Genomic DNA, 25,595 nt, shown 5'->3' with positions numbered 1-25,595 from the left:
TCCCGGACCAGGGCTTGAACCCGTATCCTCTGCATTGGCAGGCGGATTCTTAACCACTGTGCCACCAGGGAAGTCCTAAGGTACTTTTAAATAAATGCCAATTTCCTTTTACTCTAAGTGCATCCCAGCATAATAAAATGGCTAAGGTAATTTTCAAAAGTGAATCACTTAACCCACTTTTGGAGTAAAATAACTGTGACTCTTTCATGCTAAGTTATTAATAGAAGGCCACATTACATCAAGGTTGTATGGCTCAAAAGTGTTTCTGCTATAACACAGCTCTATTTAACAATGTTTAAGAAACAGTCTGCATTTCCAACAATAATAGTCAAGTATTACTGATCATTTACAATGAGTGGATTGAGCACCGTGGCAGACAAAATAATGCTCCCCCCAGAGATGTCCACATCCCGAGTCCCAGAACCTGTGAATAGGTTACTTTACATACCTTACATGGCAAAAGGGATGTTGCAGATGTACGTTAGGGAATCTGAGATGGGGAAATTATCCTGGATTATTCAGGTGAGCCCACAGTAGTCATGGAATCCTTATAAGCAGAAGAGGGAGGTGAGAGGGTGTGTGTCAGAGCTATGCAGTGTGAGAAAGACTCAATGGGCCATTGCTCATTTTGAAGATGGCAAGGGGCCGCAAGCCAAGGAACACAGGAAGCCTCTAGAAGCTGGAAAAGGCAGAAAACAGATTGGCCCCTAGAGCCTCCAGAAGGAATACAGTACTACCGACACCTTAATTTTAGCCCAGTGAGACCAATTTTGGACTTCTGACCTCCATAACTCTAAGGTACTATATTTGTGTTATTTTAAGCTACCGAGTTGTTATAGCAGCAATAGGAAACTAACACAGGCACCTTACTAAGTATCCTCACTATGGGCATTTCTTGAGTTAGCCTTCCAACAATCCCATGAAACAGATGCTATAATTAACTCTTCTTTATGAAGTTTCAGAGGGAAGGAAACCAAAGCTTACAAGAGTTGTTTAACTTTACCCAAGAATTGAGTTGGGACATGACACATACCGATACACACACACCCACACACCCTTCTCATTTTGGACAAGGTATACAAGTTAAAAAAAATCAACCATCATCTGCATGTTAAAAAAATTTATTTTCCTATGATACGAGTTTGAAATTAATTCCTTATCTTTATATCTCTAGCCATGTGGTAACACATTTACTTTGCATTTTCTATATGCCAGGAACTATGTATTTACTCTCTGCTGAAAGTAAATTACAAAATTTAGTAAGAGTTTCTTATCATCGAGATGTTTATAGATTAGCTGGGGGAGACAGGCATGTAGCCTAAAACTACAGACCATGATACAAATGCTTTGAGAATGATATGCATAGGACAATCCGGTGACAACAATTAGAGAAGAAGTTGTCATTCCATTTGAGAAAGTCAAGAAAGGTTTCTTAGGGAAGAAGATCCTCCATGTGAATCTTAAAAGATGATTAGGGATTTTCTAGGTTTGAGCCAAGCATTTGTGGGGAAGACGGAGTTGTAGTAATAGGGAATGGAGAACTTTCTAGATAGAGCAAAGGGGAAAATATGCAAAAGCTGACTAGCAGGTAATTAAACATGGCTGGCACACAGGGGACTCACAAGAGAAAAGGCCTGAAAGGAAGTAGAAGCCAGGCTGGGAAGGGTATTCCTGTCATTGGTTTGGAATTGATCTTGTTGTGACAGAGAAATTTTGCAGAGTCTTAAATGGGGTAGAATGTTATAATGATCACTCTGGCAACAGGGTGATGCTTGAAAGGGGCTAAGTCTAGCAGACAGTTAGAAGGCTATTGCAAGAGTTCAAGTGAGAAAAGAAGGACTGAGTCAAGGCAAAAGCAGTGAGGAGAAAGAGAACATTTGGGAGAGAGCTTTCAGAGGCAAAATTGTAAGAACATAATGGAAAGAGTCAGAGGTCCCTTCAAGGTTTCCATTTTGAATTACTGGGTAAATGAAGATATTTACCAAGATGGGGTGGTTGCGTTAGTGTTATTCATCAAATATTTTCAATTCTCTCCCATTCTACTAGGGCACATGCTGGGGTTACATTCTCTGGCCTCATTCTGTCTCTTGATATCTTTGATGTCAGTCAAAGGGTACAAACTTCCAATTATAAGATGAGTAAGTTCTGGGGATCTAATGTACGGCATTGTGATTATAATTAGTGATGCTGCATTATATACTTTTTTAAAAGTATAAAAAAAAAAGTATAGAAGTTACTCCAGGGCTCTCTTTCTTTCTTTCTGGCACAAGAACCACAAAGGTTCAAGATGATGGCTGGTCCATCAATTTAGTCCTTTAATGACCTGAATGAGCATAGCCCCCCTGCCATCTTGCAAAGCACATGTTGCAAGTGAGAAACTGACCTTCGTTGTTGTTAAGCCACTAATATATTAGAATTATTTGTGTTCCACAGCATAGCATAGCCTGCCCTGACTGATACAATAGATAATAGAGAATGAAAAATAAAAGTTGTAGAAGCTTCCTTTTGTTACTGTAATTATTATAAATAGAGTATAAAATGCTATGAGACATTCAAGGGGAAAAAAGTCTAAATCCGGGGCAATCTAAACACTTCCTCCAGAAGGTCTTGAGAGACTTCCCCACAAATGTGCATCTTCTTTGTGTTCCCAGAGCACACTCTGCATATACCACATACACACTCAAGTGAAATTGTCTGTTTTCTTGTCTGCCTCCTCAAAGGTAGGAAGGTATATTATGCATGCCTGCATCTCAAGCACCCAGCAGAATGCCTGGCACCAGTGAAGGTCTCAATAAATACTTGTTGAATGCATGAATGATGAAGGAAGTCATGGGAGAAGATGATATTGTCTAGAGACGTATGGGTGCAAAGTGAGAAGAGAGCTTAGGACAGACGCCCCAAAATTTACTGGATAGGTAGAGAAAGATGAGCTTAAGGAGACAGAGAAAGAGCCGCCAGAAATAGAAGGAAAATTAGAAATGATAATATCCAGGCAAAGCAGAAGAGCATTTCGAGAAGAAGGGAGTAGTCAAGACTGAGCAGGATCATAGCTGGGCGTCACATCTGAATGGAAGAATGCATTGTTGGCCCCAAAAATGAGCATGCTCATTGTGAACAGATGTAAACAAACACAGAGAGAAAGCACAGGCTCTCCGTTTCAAACTCTTGTTCAAACACACATCGGTTCCAAATTCTGCACATTCAAAAAAAGGACATTGGGGGCCTCAGAACAGATTTAGTAGTAGGAAAAGAAGAGGAAGAGGAAAAGGTCAGATTGCAGTGGGTTAAGGACTGGATGAAGCATAGAAATCACCTGGGGATCTCATTAGAAGGCAAATTTGGCAGGTCTGGAGTGGGGCCCAAGATTCCAGATTCTGCATTTCACACAAACTCCCAAGTGACGGTGATGTTGCATCCACGTACTACACTTTGAGTACAAGGCTTTAGCCAGCCCTTTCCAAAACCTTAGACATAATGCATAACCTCAGACCTAAGGAATTAACGAAAAAATATTTTCAGGTTTGAGAACTCTATGTTTTTGAATCTGCTCAGAAGACCAGCATTATTAAAGGAATTTGGAGAATTAAATAAGGAACGTAGAGTCAGGTCATAAAAGAGCATGGAAAATCTTAAGGTTTTGGTGTAAAGAAATCAGGATCTGGGAGGTTTTCCATTTTAAAATAATATTCAAAACACAACATTATAAGTTAGGAAGTTAAGATTCTTATCATTCCAAATTCTTGTAAAAGCCACAAGCTGCTAAGAAATTTGGTAAGAGAAAAACTATATTTAAGTTCAATGATCTCCAGCTCATCTAGCATTTTTGAAGAGGAAAGTCACTTTTATAGAGGAATATTTCTCTTGAGTTCAAGAAAAACAAACTATTTACCATATTTCCTATACTCCCCACCACTATAATTTCTTTCTTCTTCAGTGCATGACAAAAATAAAAAAATAATAGGTCCCACACAGACTTTACATAGAATTAAGAAAACTAGGATCGTAACCTTAGGCCATTCTTAAGCTTAAGGCTAAAACAAAATTTATTTTAGATGTGGATGAGTGGACGAGCCTTTGAAACCAAGTCTTCAACAGCTGGGGAAAAAAAATGTTAAGAACATTCTAATGAGATTTGGGCGGACCATACCTTTGATGAAATCAAATTGAGATGAATAACAGTTTGCAAAAATCAGTGCAGACCATACTCCAAAGCACCACATTTATAAGACGCTTGAAATAACTTTCTATTTTTCCCCCTGCCACATTCTCTACCCACTTCAACCCTTTCTCCAGACAGGTGTCAAAAACACCTTTTAACAGCCCCAACCAGATCAATCACGCCACTCCCCCACTCCAAAATCCTCATGGTGAAGGTCATGGTTAAAGTGCCACCCCCTCAGGGAAGGCTTCTCAGACCACGTTCAGACCCTCTCAGACCCTGTCTCAAAGAAACAATCTTCCTGCATAGGAGTTACCTCTGTGGTAACTAATCAATTGTGTGGTCGTTTTTATGTGTCCCTCCTTCACTGAACTAGGAAGCCCATGAGGATAGGCTGATTCAGGGCTGTGCCCAAGTCCCATAGGATACTGCCTCGAACTTAACAGGCATTCAATAAAGGAATAAACAGTATCAAATTATATCTACAATTTTATGTGTGTTCAATGTTGCTCAACATGTCAACATAATTTTACTTTAAGTGTTGCATATATAATGTTTCTATATTACTTATAAATAATTTAAGGCAGATATCAGTCCAAGCTCTGATCAAGTATTCCATGGTACTAGCTGACCCTTGTAGTCATGTGATGGAAGCACAACATGTGATGGAAGAACTAAACTGCTAGTTTAGTTCTTATAAGAGAGGAATGAGTCTCTGAAAGTGGCTCTCAGGCCTGAGCCTAACAGTCAAGTGAAACTTGGCATCACATTGCAAATCCAACAGTCAGTCAACTTTACTTCTTCCTAGCTACTTTATTAGCAATTAAACTATACTATGTCAATAGCTTGGTTGTAGTGTTATGGGGTTATAAATTATGGGATTACTATGATGATGGGTCATAGTACACAGATTTTAGTTCTTACAGATGGAGTTAAAATGAGATAAGGACATTTTTGGTCAATTTTTGAGTGTAAGAGAACTATTTATTAACAAGTTATCTAATATTAGTAATAATATTCATAAGCAAAAACCAATTTTTTACTCTCATAATGAATGTTGTCACCTATAAAAACACTTTCACAATATGATATCGTTATATGCAGAATCTAAAAAGAATGATACAAATGAACTTATTTACAAAGCAGAAACAGACTCACAGACTTAGAGAACAAACTTATGGTTACCGGGGGGAAGGGATAGATTGGGAGTTTGGGATTGACATGTACACACTGCTATATTTAAAATGGATAACCAACAGGACTTCCCTGGTGGTCCAGTGGATAAGACTTCACGTTTCCACCGCAGGGAGTGCTGGTTCGATCCCTGGTTGGGAAACTAAGATCCCACGTGCCACGCGGCATAGCCAAAAAAAAAAAAAAAAAAAGATAACCAACAAGGACCTACTGCATAGCACAGGGAACTCTGCTCAATACTCGTATTAACTTAAATGGGAAAAGAATTTGAAAAAGAATAGAATGCATATGTATAACTGAATTACTTTGCTATACACCTGAAACTAACACATTATTAATCAACTATACTCCAATATAAAATAAAATTTTTTTTAAAACTAAAAACAAATTAAAAAAAAAATAAAAACACTTTCACAGATATTATTTCATTTTACTTCCATAACAATTCTGTGAAATGAATAAGAATTATATTCCCCATCTCACAGAGAAGGTAAAGCATGTGACCAAAAGTCACACATCTAGTAAATGGAAGAGTAAGATGCTAAACCCAGACCTCCTAGTGTTGAGTTATAAATTCTTTCTTCTAGGTCACATGGCCCTTCAGTATTAGACTATAACTGAAGAAACAAAAACCGAGGTATAATATTGTACCTTTCTTACTCTTCATTTTTCCTTTCAATTTCCTTCAAAAACCTGAATCTTCATTTTAGAGTCCAAACTAAACTAAATTAAACTAAACGAAACCTTTGTAGCTCCAGCTTCAGTTTAAGGGGTTGAGGAGAGAAACGATTTGCTATTGCTCTTTTCTACAGCTTGCTGCTGAAATAATTATTCAGAAAGTCCAACTCTCTTATCTTCAGAAATCTCTGCCATCTTGACTTTACACATGCCAGAAGCCCAGAGACAAAATTAGAAACGCATAGTGCATCTGTGTTTGTTAGCATAAGGTTTTATCATCTTTTCCTAATCAATAAACCTCTCACTATTATCTCTTTGCCTTTTGAAGCAAGAGCTCCTGTTATTTGTACGCAAGTGGCATTCCAGCCTCCCTTAGCAACCCTTACAGACCCAGAAATAACTACAAAACTTTGAAAGAGCACGGATTATATACGCAAACCAAACAGAACATTCTTAAAAGCAAGCAGAATCTAATGAGGTTTTTTAAACAAAGGTATAAAATGATTTTATTGCTCATTAAAACAACAAACATCTCAGTTATAAAACAGGAAATGTTTATTTGGGCAGATATTACTTAATATATCTATATCAAATCATCTGGTGCAGAACCTATGAAAAGAATGCTTTTGAAGACAGTGTTTGGAAAACATCCACTTTCTAAAGGTTACCTACATATAAGCCAAAATAGCACTAAGAAATGGTTACAAATTGGTTCACTTCCTAATCTCATATAAGTGATAAAAGAAAAATCCACCCCTAGGTATAAGCCCAAGATAAATGAAAACATATGTCCGCACAAAAACTTGAACGTGAAGGTTCAGAGCAACATTATTCGTAATAGCCAAAAGATGGAAACAACTAAAATGTCCATCAATTGATAAATGGATTTTTTTAATGTGGTAAATCCATACAATGGAGTATTATTTGGGCCATAAGGAATGAAGTACTGATAGATACTAAAACATGGATGAACCCTGAAAATATTATGTGGAGTGAAAGAAGCCAGTCACAAAAACCACAAATGGTCATATGAAATGTCCAGAATAGGGGAATCTATAGAAACACAAAGTACATTAGTGGTTGCTTAGGGCTGGGGCACAGGGGAGATAGAAAGATGGGAGGGTGACAGATAGCTAAAAGGGAATAGAGTTTCTTCTTGAGGTAATGAAAATGTTCCAAAATTGACTGTGGTGATGGTTGAACTTACCTGTGAATATATTAAAAATTATTGAATTACACATTTTAAATGGGTGAATGGTACGGTGTGTAAATTAAATTTCAATAAAGTGATAAAAAATGTTTAAATTTAATATATAAACAAATAAACCCAATTAAAGCACTGTTTTAATAGCACCCTGCCTCTGCTCAGAGGCCTCTAAGCTGTGAAGCACTTAAAAATGGGTTTTAAACTTATATTAGCATTCCACCCTGAGATGGAAAGGAAATATTCTTCACAGTGTGTGAGCCATTCCACACAGTGTTCTGAGAATGAGACTGTTAAAAATGACAGGGGTATGACTGAGGGAGCTTCTCCCAGACAGACCCTCCCAGACGTAACAACTATAAACTCTGGACAAAACACAAAAAAGCAACGACCCGACGGTGCTGGAAAGGAAACAAAAGCAGGCCAAGTCTGGAGGGGAGGGGAGTCCTGGAAGAAGAGAGGGGCAGAGGTGAGTTTCAGGGTTTTGTCCTGCCTTTAGCCCGGGAGCAGGCCAGAGCTGGCACCACGCGGGGCAGGGCGATTGAAACCCCAAGAGAAAACCTGCAGACTTCCTGGGCCGAGGCATTTTCTGTCCTCTTCTTACTTGTCACCCTGTGACCTCTGACCATCTCTCCGCCTTTGGCTTCTGTGAAACCCAGCATTTCCCGGTTCCTTTCCTTCTTCTCCAACAACACTTCCAGTATCTCTTGATGCTTCCTCTTTCCTTGTCTCCCCTAAACACCGGCATCCTCCAGGGCTTTGCCCCCAGCTTTTAATCAGTGCCCTTTCCCCTCACAGTTCGTCTCCTCCCGCTGCTTCCACTGAGACTCCCACATTCATAACTGCACTCAGGCTCCCTTCTCAGCTTCCCTTCTGGATAGTTCCAGCTTCAGACTAGTAACAATGGGGTGGGAGTTAAATTCTAATGTCAGCACAGAAGCCAAAAATCACACAGACTCACAATTTCCCTTGAAATTCCCTTAGGAAGGTACGGTGTTGGACTCTTACAGTCCTCCATTTCTTGGCCCAGCTTGCACTGCGGAATTTGCTCACCATAAATGCACTTAAACTATGATTCCACTGTATTTAGTTGTTCCAAAAGCATCTCCAACTTAACATGTCCTAACTGAACTTCCAGCCTGCCCTCCATCTACCTGCATCCCTCTCCTCCGCCTTTACTTCCTCCTTTAACAGATGGCACCAAAGTCAACCTGGTTGCCCAAGCTAGAAATCCGAGGGTCAACCCTGACTTCTCTTTCTCCCTCATGCCAAAATCCAATCTGTCTTGATTTCCGTTGATTTTAGTGCACCAAATGCTTTAATCTAAGCCCTCATCATCTTTTACTTAGACAATAGCCAGTCGCCAAATTGTCTCCCTGCCTTCATTTCTTTATGCCTCCAGTCCCCTATAGTGTATCCAGGTCTTTTGTCTTTTGAAAACGCAAATACAATCAGATTTCTCCCCGCTGGGAAAGATCCTCCAATGGTAAACCACCACCCAGAGCAGTAGAAAAAGCTCTTATAAATCATGCTAATTTTAATTTTAACTTCATTTATCTTTAATAATGGCATCACTTACCAACAAAGGAGAGCAGGATCACCAGGAGGACAATGAGAGCACAGATACACGGAATCAGGACCAGCAACAGGAAACGAAGAATATTCACAGTCGCCAGCTTCTGAGAGCAGCCATCACCCATGGTATCATCATCAGCTCCCAAGACCTAAAGTAGGAGAGGAAAATGAAACATGGTTTTAATATTACAAAGCAACTCAGTACATGGTATGACATTTTAGAGTACAGCTATCCATTTAGAGAAGCAGCATTCCTAAGAGATTTTCCTCCGTGTATTTCAGGGCATGAAATGAGGTTAGTCACCAAATCACACTAATAAATGAACAAATAACTACAAATCACATTCAGGGAAGAGCAAATCATCTATTTCTGAAATGTTTTTCAGGAGTATATGAACCTATAACGATATTCCATCTTGATTTTTTTTTTTAATGTATCTGCTAATTTGGTATTATTCCAAAGGGCTGTTCGTACCATGGCAAGAACTCACCTTGACCTAGAACTCTAAGCAAAGAGTGCCTAATACAGTGATAAAATACTGGTGAGTAGTTGTGGACAGGGCATTATCCAGACTTCATTCTTGTTTTGCTCATTAGTCCTAACCCAAATCTGCATGAATCTGGATAAAATAAGTTTTTAACCATTAATAATTCAGCAAGATTGAATATTACTGACCATGTATTTAGTGGCAAGTTGAACAGTGAAAAAGAGCCTGTTCTGTTGGCCACTGACAGGATGCCCTCCACTGCCCACACTGCCCCTGCAGCCCACCCATTTGTGAGAGAATGATGAGATGCGACAGAGATGGTTCAACAAGATAAAGTTCTTCGTATTCTTTAAATTTTGCTTAGCTCAATCTCTTGCCAGAAACAATGTCTGGAAATTCATTTATTGCAACTGGCTTAGGGGAGTAATTTTTTCAACAGAGATGGAATTAAAAGTGATTTGAGTCACTATGAGCAGCTCTTCCGATCCCATTAATGAAGATGTTTCTCATGGTTCTCTCTTGGACTTCGGACTCTCCTTGCCTTTTCTTCTCTGAGCTTGAACCACAACCTTGGTGTACCCAGCTCTTGAATCTCTTGAGTCCTGAACTTCCTTTCAAGTTAGATCATACATTTCTGATGCCTAGTGCAAAGCATCATCTCTTCTCAACATGTCCAAAACCAAACTAACCTCCTTCTTTATCCATTACCTTCAAACTAGTTCTCCTGACTTCCGTATTTGTGCTAAAACAAACTCCACTATTCCTATAACCTCAAGACTCCAGACTTTTCCATCATCCTCCCCATGCTATTCATTACCAAGTTTTGTTGGTTCTTCCTCTGTAAGAAAAATCTAATTTTTATAATTGAATGACCTTTGAGAAAGAGCTTTCTCATAATCAAGAAGTTGTCCTAACCGATGATCCTGCATTTGATCCTTTCTGGTATATAACCAGTACCTGATAATTTCCCACGGATAAAAAGGCAACTTTGATGAGTTCTTCTGAATTGCAAAGCATATGTGATTCTCCATTTCTGCTTTATTCCTCCTACATCAAAATGAGTTCTGGTTCACTAACACATATTGCAAGCAGTGTTCACTACATACACTGATGGGATAACACCCTCTGTAATTTTAAGAATTCTCCGTGGGAGACATTATTTGAAAGAACGTATGCTGTTAGCTTAAGAATGGTTTGATTTCCTAGATTAATGTCTTTACTGACCCATTCCCTTTGAACCTGGTTTAATCGACCAGCCAACATGAGTTAATTCAGAGTTAATTTACAGTTAAGTGGCAGGAGGAGGTCATGGAAAGGACGCGACCTACCAGTTGAACCATGAGCTAGACTCAGGCAATCAGAGGCCCCTCACCCCCTCTTCTGTCCTTGGAATGTACGTTACGCCCACTGTTCCCACAGCCAAAGCCATTTTCAAGGACACAGCCTTGAGAGAGCAATGCGCTGTTGAGACCATCTGGATGGTATACATGACTGCATTCCGTTATGTCTTCTATATAAACTCTTAAGATTCTGGCAGGCGTGGAGATCTAATCACCTTGCAGCTGTCCAAGACATACCTTGCATTTAAGTTCCCTTGCTTATTAAAACTGCCATCTACCAATCTGGAGTGATCTGCCTCTTTCTTCAGTCTCTCCTTGCCTTCTGTATATGAGGGTCAGTTTCAGATTTCACCCAATGTGATCTAACACATTGACACAATATAATATAAGATCTGCTATAGCACATTGATTATAACACCAGCTTTGGGTGGGTGGTACCCTTTGAGGCTTGGATATAACATTTACCTGTAAAAAGCCAGTGTGGGGCTTCCCTGGTGGTGCAGTGGTTAAGAATCCTCCTGCCAATGCAGGGGACACAGGTTCAAGCCCTGGCCTGGGAAGATCCCACGTGCTGTGGAGCAACTAAGCCAGCGAGCCACAACTACTGAGCCCGAGTGCCACAACTACTGAAGCCCGTGCACCGCAATGAAGAGTAGGCCCTGCTCGCCACAACTCGAGAAAGCCTGCGTGCAGCAACGAAGACCCAATGCAGCCAAAAGTAAATAAAATAAATAAATTTAAGGCCACACATAGATAAGGAAGTAAGGGCCATAGACCAAATAACAGGTCTAATGGTGACCCAGGACAAACCACAGAGAACCGGTGTCGAGTCCAAAAGAGCCCCAGATGTAGTTCAGGAACCAAGAGGTCTTTCAAGATCAAACACAGCCCTAAAAAAAAAAAAAAAAAGCCAGTGTGGAACTACAGCTCAACAGAATCAGTAGTAGAACTGACTTATTTACTTCATTTACTCAACAAGTAGTTATTGAACACCTACTAATTATAATAAGCATAGTGATGGATATAATAATGATTTAAGACCAACTGTCCCTCCAAAGCTCACAGTCTTGTAGGAGAGATAAGATATGTACATAAATAACTACATTTCGAGGTAGCAAAAGATAAGCACCATGAGATTTATAGGAATTCAAAAGATAGGAATACGATTTCTTGCTGGAGGATCAGTTAAGACATTGTAGAGAACCAGCAGTTGAACTAGCCATGATTCTGAGAAAAGTATCCCTGAAAAGCCCTGTTACAGCTTAAAAGAGTGGTAAAATACATCCAGAGAGGTAAGGAGTTATGAACTTTCTTTGGCTTCCACAACAATGGAAAAGCTTTCTTGGTTAAGGTGGGTGGTCACAGGAGCATTATAGGGATAATCTTCTTGGGTGGCAAATGCACAATGGCCTCAGTGCTATGTGGAATCCTGTGTCCAAATACATCTCATTTAGCATTCATAAGTGAAGAATCAGTAGGGAAAGTGCTACAGGCTCATTTTAATATCTTATATAAGTATATCAACAAGTATTTGACCTCCAGAAACCATATTCATGATTAGTGCAAATGCTTTCTCCAATAACTAGGAAATTGATTCCTTTTATTAAGGGGAGAAGAGGAAGAAATACTTACAAGAAATTCAGAACTAAGAAATACTTAGAAGAAATCTCAGCACTTTCCTCAAGTGCGTAACTTTTCTCTTGCACTCAAGGCCACTTAAGACTATTGCTGTAAATGCTGCATTATTCAGAGGCCCTTTGAGGTTCCTCTGAATATAATGCAACTCTCAGACTTTACTGTTGGGTGAATAATGCCAGATGAGATAAACTGCTACGACAATTCCTAAGCTTCATTTCAGTGGACTCAACAACTCTCTCTCCAGGAGGTACCCTCTTCCAGAATCTACCCTCCACATACTTGAAACCATAAGCTAAGCACAGGCACAAGCATTCCATGGTGCAGGCAGGGAGCAATGCATCTTGTTGACCTGCACATATTTCAAATATGTAGTTCTCATGTTTTATTAATCCTGTTGGTGAAAACTCATTTCTTGTGTCTTAAGAACTACATTTATTTTTAAAGGTGTCATGTTGGCTTATGTAACAGATATGGATACAATCTACCTGACTGGGACATCTCCTTGAGTCATTGGTTCCATTGGGAGACCTTCTCATCTGTCTCTTTTACATTCTTTATTATGCTTGCCTCCTGGCTTAGTGATTCAACTTTTTTTCACAACAGCCGTTCTCTCTCTCGTTTTTAAATATATAGTTGGTTTACAATGTTGTATTAGGTTCAGATGTACAGCACAGTGACTCAGTTATACACACACACACATATATATATACATATATATTCTTTTTCAGATTCTTTTCCGTTATAGGTTATTATAGAATACTGAGTAGAGTTCCCAGTGCTATACCGTAGGTCCTTGTTGGTTATCTATTTTATATATAGTAGTATGCATATAGTAGTGTGTAATCCCAAACTCCTAATTTATCCCTCTCCCTCTTCCCCTTTAGTAATCATACGTTTGTTTTCTATGTCTGTGAGTCTATTTCTGTTTTGTAAATAAGTTCATTTGTATCATTTTTTTAGATTCCACATATGAGCAATATCATATGCTATTTGTCTTTGTCTGGCTTACTTCACTTAGCATGATAATCTCTAGGTCCATCCATGTTGCTGCAAATGGCATTATTTCAGTCTTTTTTATGGCTGAGTAATATTCCATTGTGTGTGTGTGTGTGTGTGTGTGTGTGTGCGCGCGCGTGTGTGTGTGTGCGCGCGTGTGTGTGTGTGTGTGTGTGTATCACATCTCCTTTATCCATTCATCATGACAGCCATTCTCTGAGTCTTTCAGGACCTACTGTCCACTGATCCCTCTATCTTCTCCCACTCTATCAACTCTCTCCTTTCTTCATTTCCCTATATATCTTCTTTAAAATCTTTGGACCATATTTCAATGATACTCTTGCTAATGCCCTGAACCCCCTTACCCTTATGGATTTTCTTCTCACCTATCTTGTAAAAGCCAACATGAGATGAATCCAACAATCTTCTCTCTCTGTATCTACACTTGGACAGTTGAATGTGGCTGTAAAAAGTCACGCAACAGGACTATTTGATTGCTAATTTAAAGTCTTTTCTATTCTCCTCAAACTATCTTTTCCCACTCTTCTGCCCTCACTTTCAGAAGAGGATCCATCCCTATTCCCACCCTACAGAGAGAATAAAAACCATCAAATGGGAATTGCCTCACCTACCTAAATTTCAGCACACACATCTGCTCATTTATAGACCCTTCTCTCCTGTAGAGATGCTATTTAAGACTCTTCCTATTCAAGACTAATCCTTCCATATTTGCTACAGACTTCATCTCCTCCTCTCTTCTCAGGAATTTGCCATCTTGATTCTCCATTGAATCATATATCCGATCTCGATTTACCTCTTTCCCCCTCTCCCCCTCTCTTCCCCTCCCTCTATCTCCTATATCACTGCCATCAGCTTTTTACTATGTTAAGGTCTCTCCTGGTTATTTTTTAATCCCTTCTCAAGCCTATATCCCACTTCAGGCACAGTCCTATCTCTCTCCTTCTTTCTCATCCAAAATGATCTCACAGTTCTGAATATTTATTGTCCAAGTTTCCTCACTTACCGCCTACTCTTGTGACCACTACAGTTTGGCATCCACTTCTGTCACTGCACCAAAAGGGCCTTTGCTACGGTCACCATTGACCTCCATGTTGCTCTATTAAAATGATATTTTTCAGCCATCCTTGTAATGACATCTCAGTATCATTTGACAGATCAAATTCTCAGTTAGCCACTCCCATCTTCTTCAAGCACTTTCTTCCTTTGACTTCTCTTTCTGCTCCCTCACTGGTCACTCCTTCTCTTTCTATAAACTCTTTTCCTCCCATCTGCTTTCTCCAGGCAATGCCACCCACACAAATAGCATCAATTGACTTACATCTTTAAACAGTAAGCATAGATTTTTCCTCTGCACTCCAGATCTTTGTATCCAACTGGCCATTTGACATCTCCCCAGTGGATGCTGCAAAAGTACCTCAAACCCCACATGTCTGGTCAAATAAATAATCTCCATCCCCACATCTAGTAATCTCCCATGTTTCCCTATCTCAGGAAGAGATAATTGAGCACCCATTGTGTGTCAGGCACTGTTTGGACACCTGGATACAACCCTCTGCAAATCAAAACTCTCCAGCCTCATAGATTCTACATCCGACTAACAATGGCCATCACGTCTCACCTGAAATCCTGCAAATGCCTCCCCCTCTCTGGTTTACCTCCATCTATTCTTGCACTCCCTAATTTGTTCTCCACACTATAGCCAGAGTGAGAAAGAGGCTGTGTATCATGGGATTACAGAAAAAGGAAACATGAAAAATGATCCCCAAACTGAACTCATTCAGGAGATTCAGAGCCTGGAACCAGAGCTGATTATGAGAACCATGTACCCAGTGGATTGGCAGAGACTTGGGGAGGGCTTTGGACACCCACAGGGGTATAGGGGGTTTCAAGTCCATTTTATGAGGATTTCAAAGGTCAAGAAGACCATAGCTAATATTTCAGGTACATTCGTCTTTATCCTGTCCTACCTTCCTGCAGCTTTTTTTACTTCATTAACACATGGTACATTCTTGGGAATACTTCCACAGCTGCAAATGGCAGAAACTGCTTGTGAACAAGGAGATACCTGCCCATGGATCCCTCAGATAGAAGATTCCCTCCCAAGGCCGGGGCCAGGACTCACCAAAGAGCCAATGAACCAGAAATATCTGACTGGGGATATTAGAGATGGAAATAGCTGCTAACAACCAAGTTAGGACAAAGCAGATGTTCGGCCCAGAAGGAAGCAAGTGCCTTCTTAGGGACAACAGCCTTGCCGCCCTCCACAGCCCCCCTCATTCCGAGTGGGGTAAGTGACTGAGAACTCTACACACTGCTCTCACTCTGATTGCTGGGTTATGCAAGAACTATTTTCCAATCAGGTGGACCTGCCTGCATGATAAATTTTGCATTTTAAATATAGAGAGCGGGGGTCAGCAAACTACAGCCCATGGGCCAAACCCAACCACTGCCTGTTTTTATCCCTAAAGTTTTATTGGCAGACAGCCCTGTTCATTCATGCAGATATTGTTATAGCTGCTTTCCTGCTACAGCAACAGCACTGAGTAATTGCAACAGAGCCATGTGGCCCACAAGGCCTAAAATATTTACTATCTGGCCCTTTCCAGAAAAAGTTTGCCAACACCTGATAGAGAGTATCACTGTATACCTGCATGCATGGATATTTTAAATTCTACAAATTTAATATGATAACAAAATCAAATTATAAATTCTCTTAAGAATTTATCACGTTATCTCTTACTAGGGCCCTTAGTGAAGCCTGATATAATTGTACAGGTGGCAAACTGACAGATAAAACTGCCTAATTATTGCTGTTAACCCAATACATGGTAACTCTATAAAAGGTTCAAAGATAAAATTAATCTTCAAAATTAAAAAAATTATCCAGACTTTTAATATATTACATTAGAAGAAGAAAGGAAAGCATGAGTTTCAGGGATATTCAAACTGAAATAGGACTGCAACATGCATTATAAACTATAAGAACCAACAAACACTCATAAGATTATAAAGCTAGAAAGTACAAATTTATTCCTGCTTCTGTAAACACATAATCATAGCATAAGTAATACTAATTCAGTTGTATCTTTCTATATGTGTGCAAATATTACCCTTTTCTCATCAGTGTATGCCCAGCACCTAGAACACCATCAGGAATGGATTAATATCTGTGAATAAATAAATGAATTCAATCACCTAAACAAAAACTGCTCTGTACATAATTATGTAAATAACTCCTTTTTTTTTTTTAAATGACACATGCCTTACAGAGTTTATTCTTGAATTTTCTAAAAATACTTGGAGGAGAAAATGTATTTGGTAAAATAGTAAAAATATTTCCTTTCAGGGAAAATATACTAAAAATTAATAACATCAGTTTTTACTGGAACTATTTATTAGTACAACTCCATGCTCAAATTTCCTATTATGAACTTTGAAGTCAGTTAGAAAATGTTGTGTTTCAGAAAGAAAATTGTCATGAATTTTATTACAGAAAAATTTTTTCAACACCACCTATGTTAAGAACATGAAACTATATTAACCCCATAAATCAGAGATCCCCAGACATTCTGGGTTCACAGCACCATCAGTGTCTAGGTAATTTTTTCAGTGGTCCTAGGCCAAAAGAAATGCCTAACAGTTCCATTTATTTATTAGCCTGGTCCAACAATTTTATAAGTACTTATATCCTAAAACTTAGTAGCCATTTGAAAAAATACTACACATAAGTTAAAATTTTTAAATATTGGGTCAGTCAAAAAGTTCATTCTGGTTTTTCCATAACATCTTAAGGAAAAACCAGAACAAACTTTTTGGCCAATCCAATATTTTTATGTCATTCTTAAATAACCACAATTACTTACACTAATGGGGCATGTGTATCTGTTGGGCACTGCACAACACCTCAAACCTCAGAATCAGACTAGAAACCACCACCACTCCTTGCCTGTTCCACGTGGATTTTTGCCTGGTACGACTTTCTACACAGCAACCACCAAGAACCCAGCTTTATGAAGACAGGATGACATCAAAAGGAATATAGCACAATCTAATGTTGAAACTGTGAACTACCTCAAGCTAGTATTTCATTCGGTAACCAACAGATGTCAAGTATCACTAGATTTCCCTCAAAAATTGAAAATAACCAGCAGCCTCTGTGAGTCACTGCAGTGTCTTGGGGTACTTCAGCAGAGTTTGGAAATCATGGTTCTAGACTATCTATTTCTCCCACATCCATCTGCTTAAATCCAAATCCTTAAAGAAGTAACTCATATTTCATCTCATTCAGGAAGCCTTCCTTGACTACCCAGACAGAAGTAATCTCTCTGAGGCAGACTCCCAACACCTATTCTTTCCTTTGATCTTAGAAACAGAACCCTAAATTTTAGAATAAAGACAGCACTTAGAATTAAGACAGCAATTCCCAGTCTCTTTTGGAGCCGTGTGAGGCCATGGGACCATGTTCTTGACCATGGGATGAACTTGGAAATCGTAAATATGACTTCCAGGAAATATTCTCCAAGACTGGAGTATTGTCCCTCCTCTTTCCTGCTGGCTGGAATATAGATATAATAGCTGATGATCAAGCAACTATCTTGGACCCAGAGATGAAAGCTGTAGGCAGAGGATGGCTGAGTAGCAAGAAAGAACGAACCAGGATCCCTGATGGATTTGTGAAGTTGCCCTATCAGCCCTAAACTGCTTACTTTCAGGCTACATTTATAGGGGAAAAGAATAAGTTATTTCTTGTTATATCACTTTCAATCTGAATATTCTATCACTTGCAGCTGAAGCATTTTAACTGGACTATGGCCTTTATCACCCTCTACTTTGGATCATGGTCATTATGTACACACTAAAATTACTAAACTATAATCTCAGGAGGTAAAGATCCATGTTTAATTCACTCAACAAATAGCCCAGACCATTATTTTTATCCCTTTTTATTTTAGTTCCTGGTATATAGTAGGATCAGAATAGATGTATATTGTCTCAATTAAATAAATGACTCACAACTAAAGGCCAGTAAAATTTCCCAAGAAGTTTTAGGTTTTTGATATACTTACTTTTGATGGAAGGGAGGGAAAAAACTATTAAAAGTTCTCTTTAAACACCATACATACATCTAGGCTTTTCATGCTCAGTAATGTAACCATCAAGTTTGTTTACTCACTGCAGCCACAGTGGATGATCTCCTGTTAATAAGAAGCTCAGTGCCTTTTATATGTCGTCAATCAGGATAAGTTCAGAATAAAAATTTACAACTTCATAAATTACAAATTAGCAATTTTCAAGTACAAATCACTAGGGTGATAGCCAAAATGTTTTCAAACGGGGATTAATAGGAAGCAAACAATACAAAGGAAGGTTGGTGGAAACACAGGCAATCACTTCCCAGTCCCCTTAGAGACCCCACATTCTCCACCTACTTCAACAATCTCCTAACTGGTTTCCCCATATCCTCACTTGTCCACTTTCAAACTCCACACTGTAGCCCAAGTGATCTTTTCAAGATGCTCATTGGGATGTGTCACCTCCCTGCTTAAAACCTTCCAGAGACTTGAGAGACAAAGACCAACTTCCCTAATGTGGTATTGAAGACAATGCTTCTCAAATTTCAATGTGCATGTGAACCATGTGGGGAGAATCTGATCCAATAGGTGTGGGATGGGGCTTGAGATTCTGCATTCCTTACCAGCTCCCAGCTGATGCTGATGCTGGTGGTGTGAGGACCATACTTGGAGTAGCAGGATCTGGAGACCCTCTAGGTGTGCCCCATCTATAGCAGGCTCATTGCACACCACTCACGCCCACCCTCCTCTCTCCACACCGGCCACCTGGCTCTTCCCAGTTCCCCATAATCACTCTCTGCCTGGATTGGCCTCCGCCCAGCCCCCACCTGCCGGAGTCACTCAGGATTCACCCTTAAACATCAACTCATGACCCATGACTAGTTCGGTCTCTCGGCCCTTTATCCCAGTTATGATTTACATGTATTTGTATGATCATTAGATTATGTTGGTTATTCCTGCTAGGCTGTAGGCTCCATGAGGTCAGGGACCATGTTGGGTTTTGCTTCTCATTGTAACCCCAGTATTTTATTTTATTTTATTATTATTTTTTTAACCCCAGTATTTTAAAAGGGCCTGGCTTGTAGTAGGCACTCCAGAAAAATATTAAAATAATAAATAAACTCTTCTACTATGCCCTCCCATCGTCAGAAGAGTCTTAGAAATACAAGGAATTGAATGCTTCTCCATGTGTGAATAATTATTACAGTCATAATAATAATAGTAACAATAACAATATGGCCAAACACCCGCTGAGCATTTCGCATGATCCAGGCACTCCTCTAAATGCATTATATATGGAAATGCTCACAACAGCTGTACTAAGTGGTTGCTATTACCATACCCATTTACAGAAGAGGAATTTGAGGCTCTTTGTGAGTAATTTAATTAAAATAATTCAAGCTAATGAACAAAAAAGGCAGAATCTAAAGCAATTCCCTTTTCTGAAACTCAGCAGGTGACTAGAGATCCCATGGTTTTTAATTTGGCTTGAATTCTAGACCATAGCTTTCAGAGCTTCCTGGAACACACCATTTTTCTCCAGCTCTGTCTACAAAGATAGACTAAGCTTTCCCCCACTGAGCCACGCAGGGCTGACCCCGGATGACCCCAAACCTATGAAGGACCAGATCTCATAGCGTAGTCATTGTGGAGCTTTTAATCCTCCTTCCAAGTCAGACATGGCCTAATGGGGGATGACGACTCACTGCAGCTCGACAACGGGAGCCACGTCTTAGAAATGGCCTCTCTGTGGTTTTTATTAATTTCCTTCTAGAGCTCCCTTTTCAACATTACCTTAAAAACCTTCACCTAATTATCTAATAAAACCTTAATTACCTGGCATCTTTAATTACAGAAGTTTTCTACTCTATCTTTCGGAGACGTGGAAAATGATAAGAAAATAAGCAAATTATCAAGAATTTATAAAATACTGCCAGAGAATGAAATGGAATTCCAGAAAATGTGGACTCTTCGACAACTTCTATAGCTTAGAATATTTTGCCCTGAGAATCACATGCAAGTATTGGCCCTAATCATCAGTTTTCAAAGATTTGCTTAGTACACTGTAAGACAGTGTAAGAAAACTCATTTTCAACAGTAAAGATTGAAATAGAAAGGAGGTCCAAGTTTTATTAAATAACATCAAAAATCTAATTAACAACAACAAAAAAAACTCTTATTCCTTGACCATTCCAAAGTTTTGGTAAACATATGCCATTTTGGCCTACAGGAGCTCTGTAAGTTATAATATTCACCTAATGATACCATCTACAAAGAGATTAACATCAGCTTACTACCTTTAAGGTACAGCATCAGACATAAGAGATATATTGATATTTTTATTTCAAATAGGATATGTTTAAATTACAACCAAAGATCAGGCAGAGTTTAAGTAGTATATAAACTGGTTCTGATCAACAGAGTATCTCGAAATGTGAAGGGTAATTCTACCTTTATAATGTGACGCTACACTATCGATTTTCTGAAATACCAAAATGATTATATTCTTAAATACAATTATGAAATTATGTAGACTTGGGTAATACAGGATGGTTAGGTAACACTTAAGTCTGTGACCCTCAGGGGCACAAATATTACTACTACCCAAAGGTTGTCCAAATCCATGTGTCAGTCTCGTGGATTTAGTAAAATTCTATTCATTGCTTTGAAGTTTATGATATGATCAAGTCAAAATACCAAAATACTCTTAATGAGAGTGCATATTTTAATGGATGGGATTGTATGCAAAATGATGGCAAAATTCAGTGACCATCTGTCGTACCACAAAAGATTCGCTTACAGTGTTAAAAACAATTAAGAAAGATCCATCCAAAATCAACATTATGTATTGGCTTGAGGCTCACTGAGCACTCTAGCTCTTTAGGCAGGAAGGCAGTGAACTGCAAATGCCCTCGCACTTTGCTGTTTCCACAATGCAACAGCCTGCCTTGAGGACAAGGTCACTCCAGCTGGTGTGGCCTGAACAGGACACCGAAACTCCCTCTAAGCTCTGAGGAGATGTTACACTGTCACGTATTAATATCCGTACATTCCAGAAAAAAGGCAGACACTAAGACTCCACTGGCTGATAGGTAATCCGCTTGGAACATTGTCCTGTACACAGCACACAACCATCAGTCCAAAATGTGATCTGAATTGTTGTTTCAGTATTAGAGATGGAGCTTCTCCAACCCACCTCCATTCTCTGTCCACTGAGGAAAAACGAGCTAATGTTACCCCTTTATTTAAGAAGGGAACAATCTGCCACTGTTAGATGCTTTCCTCTCTGTTCTCAATAAACTGTGAAACCACTCCTTACATGGATTGAGAGTAGATTTATTGAGTAAGAGATCAGTGATTTAGCTACTTCTCAAACAAGGCATCTGTCAGTTCTCGCTCATACTAGCTCCCACTCTACCAAGAAGCAAAATGCCTCCAAAATCATCCATCAGTAAATTATGCCAATCCCAAATGTCTTTTGTTGTGATGTTTGTTTTTAATGTCCCAAGAGGCATGAAGAACAAGCATCTGGTTTTCAGTACGTCTTTTCATCCCATTTTCCGGCATTTAATTGAAGCATACAAAGTTCAAATAACTCATGCACTCTTTCAAAATGAAATTACTCAATTCACAGCAGAACACATGTCTCTGCAAGCCAATCCTGCCCACATTTTCTCCTTTGAAAATTAACGTAGTAACAACAGCATCAGATAGTCTTCCCTCAAGATTCCTATTCACACATCCCAGAATTGTTGTTCAATACGGAGACTAAGTACCGACAAAATATTTTTCCTGTCAAGAAGACCTGGTAATAATAGTCCAATATCCAGGCAGCATATCAATTCGGCATTTGTTTTGAGGGTAGTATTGTTTAGTTGAAGTCTGAAACATGAGAGAAAAGACTGGAATGTATCAGAAGCAGTTTCTACAATATTGTCTGCACTACTGAAAATCCAGGGGACCTTACAAAGTTATCACCCGGTACTAACCATATCTTCATATCTGAAAATAAGGGATAAAAAATAAATGCCTTGCTCCAACCACAAATATTCCAACGATAAAATGAAATTGGCCAAGCAAAAGTAAGAAAAATATGATCATAACAATGCTTCTTTCAACTTCAGAAAGTTATAAGAGTCTCTATCTCTCTTGAACACACAGCGTGGAATTTGCTCAATTCAGTCTCCCTGGAGGAAAGTTACAATCTTTGTTCAAATGAGGAGATGTCTTCAAAGGCAACAGGAGAACCTTTTAAGGTAAACCCCATTTTCTTCAGAGACAGGTGGGAGGGTCACATTCCTGTGACAGTTACTGAAGATGATCTTGGAAAGAAACAGCAGGCAACTCCCCACTTAGACAAAGTAGATAAATAAGACCCTATGTCCTTTTCTGAGATGACTTTGCCCCCAATCTCAAATATGTCAATGTTATCATTTTACAGCAGACACAAATCTTGAAGCAATAAAAGATTCCTTTTAAGACAGATACAATAACAGAACTCTTTCTTCATATATTGGAGAGTCTTAAAGGTCCTTTTCTTCAGTATGTTTTTTGGGAAACAATGGAGACTACAGGGGGGAAAAAAGAAGGGTTGGGTTCTCCATCCCCCAGGAAATTAAATATTTAACATTTACTCATTAAAATGTTTTGAATTTCACATCCTGATTATAAGTCGCCTCGTTTCTAAGGAAGCTGTAGCATAATCCAGAGGAGGCTCACAGATTTCCAGAGGAAGCTAAACCTATTTTTCATGTAGCACTAAGGAAGCTGTTGAATTTGTGCACATCAGAGACCTAATTGACTCACTGATCCAGTAATGATGGAAATGTTGTGACTTTTAAAAATTGAAACAGATTGGCAGAGTAGAGAACTGAAACACTGACTTTCTACAGCTGAAAACAATCAGGGAATGCATACAAGACAAAATGGATTTTATGCTCTACAACAATTCATTTCAGGCATTTCAATGCAAAGTAAAACATAAACAGATGTTGAAAACAGTTAACCTACTGAACCTACCTGCTGAAAGGAATCCTGCAGCAAAAAAAAAAAAGTACAAGTAAGGATTTTATGTGTTAGATGGAGCAGCAATTTCTTTCCGAATACCTGGAGCAGAAGGATAGATTCCAAACTTAACATTCATCACACGTTTTGCTGTATTTAATGAATATTCTAGTTGGAAAATACAGGGACAGTCTGTGTTGAGGTTTCCATTACAAAACATGTCTATGTTGCATGTTAGGAATCTCAGTAGTTTGGTTTATTCCACTCATGCTTACTGAGCACCTATTCTGTGCACAGCTGGGCTATAGGGATAGAAAGATGGGAAAGACAGTCCTTGCCCACTGGGAGTTAACAGCTTACTTCCACCATATACGACCTCATGGGTAACTTCAAGACCCTGTGACAGGACAGTAACACAGGTATGCAGAAAGGACTACAAGTCAACCACGGGGCAGAGGGAACCAGGGCATGCTCAGTCCACGTTGTTACATTCCAAAAGGAACATAAATTTTGACTTTTGCACCAAGATAAAACAATAGTATTTCTTGTGCATTCATTCCCATGGGTCTCAAAGCATGTGTATGTTGGTTGAAGGAGGAGGGAGGCCAAGGGGAAGCAACGTCACTGACATTTGGAGCAGGACAGTTTTTCACTGATCGGACCCTCTCTCATACTGCAGGACCTTTGCTACACCTAAGGCCAGCAGTAACTTCCCTATGCCCAGGCACTCTGACCAACAATACGTCCTCTGTTATTTCCACATGTCCCTGAGGGTAGGACCTTTCTTGCTGAGAAGCACCCGGGCCATTCAGCAAGCATCTATTGAACAGAGACTGCACCGTCATCTCTAAGCTCCGGATGCAAGACACATTCCTAAGTCAGCAAACTGTTCCTATGTTCTATAGGTATGAACCTACATTAGGTCTTTAAGTGAAGACTGAGAGTGTATGCCTTGTCTTCACAAAAAAGATGGTACATTTTTTGAGATCAAACATTATGTCTTTTAAAAACTATAATTCAAAAAGATACATGCACCCCTATGTTCATAGCTGCACTATTCACAATAGCCAAGACATGGAAACAATCTAAATGTCAGATGAATGGATAAAGAAGATGTGGTACATATATATAATGGAAAACTACTCAGCCATAAAAAAGAATGAAATAATGCCATTTGTAGCAACATGGATGGACCTAGATATTATCATACTAAGTGAAGTGAGTCAAAAAGAGAAAGACAAATATGATATGATATCACTTATATGTGGAACCTAAAATATGGCACAAACGAACTTATCAATGAAACAGAAACAGACCCACACACATAGAGAACAGACTTGTGGTTGCCAAGGGGGAGGGGGAGGGGTGGGGGATGGAGTGGGAGTTTGGCAAACTATTACATATAGAATGGATAAACAACAAGGTCTTACCATGTAGCACAGGGAACTATATTCAATATCCTGGGGTAAACCGTAATGGAAAAGAAAGAATGTATACATGTGTATAACTGAATCACTTTGCTGAACAGCAGAAATTAACACAACATTGTAAATCAACTATACTTCAATAAAATAAATTTTTTTAAAAACTGTGCCTTTTAATTGTGACTATCACCCTACCTGGCACGTAAAAGAACACAGAGTTTTAACATCAATATCAATCAATCAACATCAAAGAGGCATAAATTTATTAGGTCTTTCAAAACCTAACACCTACTACATTGAACCAGGAATCTCGAGGAAGAATAAGGAGTGGTATTTGGGGAGAAAAATATATACATGGAGTGATTATTTCCTGGGCAGGCAGGACATGGGGCTTTAAGCTTTTGTGGACCTGTACCAAGCGTGGCCCATGTAGATTTCTGACTTTGGGCAATCTCTGTGGCCTCTGCCCCAAACTACACATGTGTTGCTTGGCCCAGTGATTCAGGTAAGGCTGAGGTACCAAACTTTTGTAGTTTCTGGAGGTGAGCAGAACAAAATGTGCTGCCTGGAAACTACAAAACAGCTGAGATCCATGAGCTCTCCAGGAGTAGATGTGAACTAGTTTTGATTATTTGTGCCATCTTAGAAAAGGTATTGAAGAAAGGCTGCCCCAAATTCCATGCCCCATTATGTTGTTATAAATTGTACTCAGGCCGACGGAAAGAAATCAGCAAGTGGAGGTGTCAACACCTCAGATGCATGGGGCTTGTTCACAGGTGTTGGTGGTCCTCCACCACATGGT

At 39.3% G+C, this 25,595-nt stretch overlaps 1 protein-coding gene across 1 annotated transcript in view; it reads right to left on the bottom strand.

The window, feature by feature from the left end:
* The window catches only part of CORIN (corin, serine peptidase), a 267,360-nt gene that overhangs the window by 223,184 nt on the left and 18,581 nt on the right, over positions 1 to 25,595 (bottom strand). The window contains exon 2 of the mRNA XM_059923062.1: positions 8,815 to 8,959. Within this exon, the coding sequence (XP_059779045.1) occupies positions 8,815 to 8,959 (145 nt within the window). The remainder of the gene's footprint in view (positions 1 to 8,814; positions 8,960 to 25,595) is intronic.

This window comes from Balaenoptera ricei, chromosome 5 (assembly GCF_028023285.1).
Source record: "Balaenoptera ricei isolate mBalRic1 chromosome 5, mBalRic1.hap2, whole genome shotgun sequence".
Taxonomy (NCBI): Eukaryota; Metazoa; Chordata; class Mammalia; order Artiodactyla; family Balaenopteridae; genus Balaenoptera; species Balaenoptera ricei.
The sequence above is the reverse complement of the archived record's forward strand: the minus strand, read 5'-3'. Positions and strand labels throughout refer to the sequence as shown.